This window comes from Melanotaenia boesemani, chromosome 16, assembly GCF_017639745.1.
Source record: "Melanotaenia boesemani isolate fMelBoe1 chromosome 16, fMelBoe1.pri, whole genome shotgun sequence".
Lineage (NCBI taxonomy): Eukaryota > Metazoa > Chordata > Actinopteri > Atheriniformes > Melanotaeniidae > Melanotaenia > Melanotaenia boesemani.
Genome location: NC_055697.1, coordinates 15913320 through 15921174, shown reverse-complemented (window position 1 = coordinate 15921174; position 7855 = coordinate 15913320). Strand labels below are relative to the sequence as shown.

The window sequence follows — 7855 nt, the reverse complement described above, 5'->3', positions numbered from 1 at the left end:
CAACATGGCACTAAGGGGGATCAGCGATGTTTATCTGTCAGTTATTCATATAATCATGTTGTTCTGTTCCACTTCAGTAACCTTGATGTTCAGATGCATAAGTACTTTAGCACATCTCATTTACTTTCCATCACCACTTGTTTAATGAGGACTTTGCTTTATAAAGCTCCTTAAATGATTGTTTTAGCTATTCTGTTTCACAGACAAAACACATTTTATATAAATCGCTTACTTTACAAGCTTTGTAATTTTCTTTTTATTTTCCATCCCTTTTACATTTTCCATTTGCAAGCCTATGTAATGTGCACATAAAATATGTCAAACCTTTTACATATGTTTTTTTTTTTTTAAGAAACAATACTCCAGGCTTCATGGCACCAGTCAGAGCACCTGCATAGTTTAACTGGTGGGTGTTGGAGCCAGCCCTAAGGAAACAATGAGTTATTATGAACTGCTTTTCATTAGACAATAATTCATTTTTGTACATGTGTTTGTGCAGCCCACACATAATAGAAACCAAGCTAGGTAAACTAAGATACTGATGACAAAAGGAACTGACATTTGAAATATTTGTCTTAAAACATTTAATTAAAGTAGTCAGTGAACAAATATCTTTAAATGGTCTACTTATAGCATGCAAATGTAAAACAGAATGCCTCATATATTTTCAAGCTGCCTAATCATCACATTAATGTTTTTATCTGCAGAATCCTGTGGTGAAACCAGCTATCAGCCACTTAAAGCAGTGATTACATCAGATTATTTTCCATTCCCGACTGTTACACCCCAGCTACTGTCCTACTGGGCGTGACTTAAACTTGATTTCAAAGCTAATCAGTCGCAAAATGGGCAGCCCATATGTCTCCATGATGTTTCTATCAGCACACCACACATATCACTACGACGCTTCGCTTCACTTAGTGTCCTCAGAGGGAAGTTAAAAGTTCATCCCTTTTAGCTCTAATGCTTTCCTAATGGCTGCTTGTTGAGTTAATAGTTAAATAGCACCCAGGATTATTGTCCTTGCCTTTAATTTGCCCTTGTGAGTAAAGCCAAACACATGTTCTCACATGAAAGGCTTACATTTACCCTCCGACCCACTGGTACAGTAAGATTACAGCAGCTGCATGTTGGCCCTGGCAAAGCATGCTTTACACTCAATATAAAGAGCTACTCAAACAAGCAGCATGTACGTGTGCATTGGTGGATACAAGTGTAATAATGTATGATAAAAATGGCTCATAATATATACAGGAAAGCACACATTAAAACGGTTAGATTTTAAAGATTTCCTTTTTTTTTTTTACTCAAAAGCTGTATACAAGTTTCACAATAAAAAGCTAGATGGCTCAGTTGTGAAAGTATAGTTCCTTCATATAAATGTTTGGATTTAATATATGCAAAAGAGTACAAAAATAAAACATTTGTATAACATTAATATTACATATGACAGGGAGATATAAACTAATATATGTATGAATCTCCCAGATTTAAACAGTTACATGCAGCTACACATTCAGTGATCAAAAGGAAAGAATAAAATCAAAACAGAATAATAATAAACACATAAAGTACAACAAAAGACACAAGTTAATGACCAGATTAAATGACTAGCTTGTTGTTAACACATGAACACATTAGATTTAAAGTGCTTTACTATCTGCATGACAGTTGTAGGTAGTAACATCCATCTACATCTATTAACTGTTAGTATTGGCACTATTATATTTGCAGGTAATGGATCTATAATACGTTTTACTGATGTGGAGACTGATATAAAAACTCTTGAAAACCATTAAAAGAAAAATGTGCATACCTACAAGTTTAATTGATACAAAGACCACCAGCTGTTGGTGGTGAGCATCACAATGTATCCCCCCCTTCATGTGCACTGATGAATGATTCCAGTAAATTTCAGCTTATTGGCTGTTCAATTAAAACTTTTTGGGAACCAGATGTTGTGCATTTTGCAATGAATGGAAAAGCACATATGATTAGGTCGGGGTTGTGTAATCACAGCCACAGCTCAGCTCAGGAAATGCTCAGAATCTTTTGGCACCCTAATTTCCATCACAAAAACATTGTAATTGCCATTTTTATTAGAATGTTGTGTACGTCTTATGTTCAGTCTGGGGCAGCTGGCACCCACTGAAATTCTTCGGAGCCAATTAACTTGAACTTTTTTGGGGGGGAAAAGAAACCGCTTGTTCATTATTGGGTATGATTTGAAAATTGAGACAAAGAGGATAAGCAGATCCCATGTTTAGGATTCGATGTAATTTTCAGCCTCAGCAGACCAGACTAGGCTATTTAAATAAGATTGTTTGTCATGCTCGGTGTGGACATACAGTTCTTCCCTTTAGAAAATTTGACCCCAGATTTTATGCTTTTTCTTAAAGACAGACAGGAGAGAGGGATGACCCTATCTCCAAAAGAAAATCTGTTTACTGTAAAAGTCCATTAAAAAAGGTATACACAAAGCAGCTAGAAAAACACACACTTACAGATATAATGGTACTTTGCAGTAATAATATTTGTTCTAAGTGGCAGGAGTGATGATGGTTAGGGTGGTGGCAGGACAGGTGCTCATGGCGAAGAGTTGTAGGTTTATTCCATGTAAAAGGCTGCAGCGGAACAGCTGGGATAAGTGCTGTACAACATACTAGATGATTTTGGGTTACATATCAGTGACGATCGCCCGAGACCTCCATGATGGCTTAGGTGGACCTCTGCAGGCCTTTAAGTTGTGCTTTTTGGGTTTTCCTCCTTGGAGAAAAATAAAAAATTTGATTTATAAGAGCTAATAAGATATGGAAACAACACAGTCAGAAGAATTGATTATAACTTTGGCAAAAAAATTAATTTGGATGAACCTTAAGATGTTGACTTCTAACTAGTTAACACCATTTTTAAAAAGCATGTGTTCAAGTACAAAATTCAGAAAACTCCTTGTTCTAGGCTATCAAGTAAAAGCAGCTGTTTTACATTTACAGGGCCAAAAAAATGTTAGACAATAATCAAGAACTGAAGTACATCATTAAAGGTTTCAGTTCCCATCAATTGTTCATAGAAATGTTGCATTCAAATGTGATGGATTGCCTGTTCAACAATGCACTTTTACTATATTAATTTTCAGAGTAATGTACACATATCTCTGTATAAACTGTATGCAACAGCATAAACACATGAACATGGGTGGGCTGTTTATTTATTGATGTTGGAATAATAATCTGTCACATTTAAACTGCTATAAAAAGGAAATCATAGTTTGGTTTACTGCACCGAAGCATGAGTTACAACTGTGTACATTTCTACACATTGTAAATAAGTTTATCCTTTCTGTTCTCATTGATCATGCGTGTAATTGGAAACACATTAGATCCAGACCCATTGTAAATGAGCACCATCTTCTCCCTGCATGGGCTGTTTTGTTATGCAGAAGCCTGTTCGCACCTCAGCAGGTCAAGGGCTCCACAATCATCCTTGAGACAGACAGTCTGACTGCAGCACCACTGCATGACCAGTATTCACTGGTGGATCAGGGTTTGACTATTCCATACAGTGGAAGCTGAATTGATGTAGGAGTGTTTTTCTTTCTTTTTCATTTCCTTCATTTAGAAGTTTTCTACTGCCACAACAGTGCCCAATTTTTTCAACTCCTTAAAATTCCTTTCAGATCTCTCGTTCTAAAACTGTGACAAGTGACTAAAAAAATAAGATGAAACTATGAAATAGCTTTTTCCTATGTAAACGGTGAAATGAAATCTCTTTTCTTTATTCAACATTAAAATCTCACACACCATGAAAGCATACAGCATCCGTGTGTTGTATCAAACTGAATGTGCGGACATAGTATTTGCATGAACGGTGATGTAGAGAAATTTACCCATAGCAATAGTTTAGAAAGATCACATTAAATCTGGTTTTAAATTTGGTGCATCATCCCACATCAAATCCACAGTTTTGAGTGTTCAAATGGAATTAGTCCCTACTCCCATTTGGTCATGTAGCCACATGTTTAGACTTTTGGCTCCAGCATGAATTGGGCAATTGAGAGTTGTCTCTCCCACAGATGGTTGTTGGTAGATGTCCAAATGTGCATTTGTTCTTTTGCATTGGTGCGTCCTATTCTTTAAACTTCCACAATGTGAATTTTGCGGCATTTCAAACAATCTGTGTGTTTAGGCCTGGCAACAGTCAAGAGAATCATATGTCTTGTCAAAACTTACTTGTTGATAACGCTCTTCACAAACTGCCTCACCCACCGGCTTTCTGGGTTCACACACACCTCTTTGTTTGCCTTCAGCTTGGCACTGAATGGAAAAAGAAAAGATTTTAATATAAACCTAAGATAAGCAGAAGATAAATTAGTTAATTATGGAAAAATCAGTGTCACAGAATGTCCTGACACTTATCAAATGGACTAAATTAATCCCGTATTGTTAGTTGGGCACATTCAAAGAAACTTGTCACAGTAGTTGTTTAGTGACCAATCAATATTTTACAACAGTTCTTGAGGCCACTAACCCTTAAGTTTAATATTTCTCACTAAATGAACCAATATGATTAATGTAAAATAAACAGTTGGGTACAGTGAGGAGTAAATACTTTAGTGTGGATCTATAATCCACTTTAAAAATCATCACAAACTATGGTTATTTAAAGAATGGGTCAAAACGTGTTATAAGACACACACACACACACACACACACACACACACACACACACACACACACACACACACACACACACATATATATGTATGGGGGGAAGAGTAAAAAGATCTAAAGATCTGCCAGTTTTATGTGCTGCTCTTCACAGTGAATTGTTGATGCTGTAACCAAACCATACCGTTTTTGTGCTTCTGCACATCATCAGTAAATTTACTCACACAAACTGTTATAATGAAAAGAATCAGAACTAAAGGCTGTAAGCATGGTATAAAGAGGAAAACAAATAATAATAATAATAATAATAATAAAACACTTACAAAACCCAAGATTACTGTTCCAAGTTAAAAAACAAACAAACAAACAAAAAAAAAAACATCTTATTTCCCCCTTCCTTTTCACATTCAGGATTACTCAAATGGACCACTTCCTGTGGATGCTTCAGTTTGGCAAGTTGTAAAAAAATCTTGCTTTCTGCGTATGTGCAAGCGAGTGACAGAGGGGCGTGTGTGTACGTATACATGTGCAACTCTTTTCTCTGGGCTGTCACCTTCTAGAGATTGATGGTGAGAAATGTCTAATGGGTAGGAAACCTGTTTGAGTTTGTCGGACTGAGAGAGAAAACATGTTGACTCCAACTTCACACACAAACACACACACACACACACACACACATCCACACCCACACCCACACACACATATATATATGCATGCACATTTGGACATCTATAAACAACACTCACATCACTTGAAAGGGGCAGTTAGGTGTTTGGATGATCCTGAGCTCTTGGATTAGGCCTCGTGGGATGTTGCTGAAAGTTGAACGACAGTAGCATCGTTCCACAAGACTGATGGGCTTGGCTGCTGATGCAAAGAAGAGAAGTTTCTGTTATGTAAAAAATAATTCAAAGCAAGGCATGTTTGCACTAAACAGTAAAACTTGTTAAATTAAATTAATGATTGCCTCTGGAAATGGGGATTACATGTTTCCAAAGAAAAAAGAACAACATCTTTTTAACTGTCATTAATTTAATCAATGTTTAATCTTTGTTTGCTGAAAGTTATCCGTCATACCAATAAAATGATTTACAATATCCTCTTTGACATATCAACAAGATGAAGCATGCAGACCTCTCCAAAGAAAAAAATCAACAGGCCATTTACTGCTGTCTGGATTTGCAACACAAGGTCTCTTTCTTGTTTTTTATTTGTTTGTTTGTTTTTACTTACAAACAGTCAAATCTTTATTTCATAACTTAACTGTGCACTGTGTGGGCCTTTGGTTTGTACGCAGAGATGTCCATGGTCCATTAATGTGGCAAAAAAATAGAACCAAGTTTTCACTCTTTCCTTTCTCTAAAACTTTTATGATTATTATACGTGTATAAGCAAGCAAACTGTTAAAAATGACGGACGGATCGGTAGTTATTAACTTAGGACAAATGCGTTTTATTAAAGACTAGATTTTTTCTCTTCTCTTGGCAAATTTGCAGCCAACCTGATGGCACACCGTGTGTCACAAAACAGATGGTCTGACGTGCTTCTAGAGGTGAATCCCCAATGCAAATGATTTTTTTACACCTGATCTTAAGGTTGGTTATTAACATTATAAAGGGCGCAACAGCCACCAGTTGGGCGACGGATGACGCCAAGATAAGCTCTAACCTTAATGCCTCACTTGCGCGCAATTAAAGGAAAACAAAGGGCAGGACAAACGTTTATCACTCATCTAAGGGAGAATTTCTTCTACAGCAAGGGCCACATGTGCAGCGTGTTGATGGTTTACGCATGAAAAGCTCCTTTCCGTCTCCAGCACAAGCGCATACATGCATAAATGAAATACACATGTATGCCTTCAACTAGAATAGCCTAATATTTTGAAGCATTAATTTACACTCACTTTATGTTTGTGTATAAATTGCGCATTAATTTAAATGATCATCCGGAATTGAATCACCAATTATTTATTAACAAAATGTTTTGGTAGTCCTATAGAAAAAAAAAAAAAAAACATCAGTTAAGTCGTGGTTAAATTAATAATTGAATGCAGGGTAAATTTTTCAAGTGATAACAATATGCATTTTAATGTCCCCTATGTATTTATTTTTCTCAGTTTCACATAATACATTGTGACAAATAACAGACAAACCTGCAGATCCTCCCTGCATCGTTTTCCATCTCCCGCTGGGGAAAAAAAAAAAAAAAAATCTAAACAGAACATGACACTACAACCAGAAAATAATTCCATACCTTGTGAAGAAGGCGCATAGATCACCATCGTGAGAGCAGCCACGACTGCAAGCAGTTTCACATCCATTTTTTTGCTCTCAAATCTCCGCGAGTCTGCTAGAACTAAAGTCCAGAGGAGATGTGACGGACTGGACCCTCGCGGCGTGTTAAATTACTCACCAACGTCAAGATACGGGATTGAGAAAAACACTTCCGGTATTCAAAGTAAAAGCCACAATGGCATATTCGTCAAAATAACGGAAAACAATCGTGAGAAAAACATATTAAGTTAACCTATTAGGATAAGTTTTTTTGTATCCCGGTAGGGACTGTTGGCACAGTGGTTTTCTTGTTTTATTTTGTAAGAATTTATCTATGTTTCCGGTCCTTTGGACCTCAAATTTCAACCCACACCAAAATACGCAAAAGAGTGCGTCACGACCACTGATCCATTCACACGCGCGTAAGCAAGAAATCCAATTTTTTTCTTTTATGTGCAAAATGCAGCTTAAAAGTCAGAAATGATCTTGAGTTCACTGAAAATGTTGTGAAATGTGTGACATGGCACAAACAGACCTATATTGGTTTTTGCTGATGTTGAGAAACATTTAACCTCTAAAAAAGTAGTTAACAGATTTTCCTTCAGGTTATTGCTGTGAACAGCAACGTGAGGCATTTCTGGTAACCATAATTGGACTCATGGACTCATGAATTTAAAATGTTCAGTTACTTTGAAACAAACACGCACATCCCAGCTTGTGATTGGAAATAAGCAAAGTTTTTCACAGTTTAAGTGATTTCCCTGAGGGCTCTCCGAAGGGATTAATAAAGTATTTCTGTTCTATTTCTTAAATGATTGCCTTTCTACAAGCCTGTGTTTTAAGTGTGCACATGTACATTTTCACTTTTGTGTTTTAGGGCATTAATTACTGAAGTATTTAATCAAATACAGATGT

At 36.5% G+C, this 7855-nt stretch overlaps 1 protein-coding gene across 2 annotated transcripts; it reads right to left on the bottom strand.

Annotated features, from left to right (window-relative positions):
- Positions 1–569: 569 nt before the first annotated feature.
- cxcl12a (chemokine (C-X-C motif) ligand 12a (stromal cell-derived factor 1)) lies at positions 570–7078 on the bottom strand. Of its 2 annotated transcripts, none has more exons than XM_042010804.1 (4): positions 6921–7078; positions 5414–5534; positions 4230–4313; positions 570–2766 (listed from the first exon to the last, which is right to left on the bottom strand). In XM_042010804.1, exons 1-4 carry the CDS (start codon positions 6985–6987, stop codon positions 2718–2720), a joined length of 321 nt encoding a protein of 106 aa, XP_041866738.1. In that variant the 5' UTR covers positions 6988–7078; the 3' UTR covers positions 570–2717. The 2 variants fall into 2 exon arrangements, with proteins under 2 accessions (XP_041866738.1, XP_041866739.1); XM_042010805.1 differs by having other exon boundaries at positions 5414–5531.
- Positions 7079–7855: the final 777 nt, after the last annotated feature.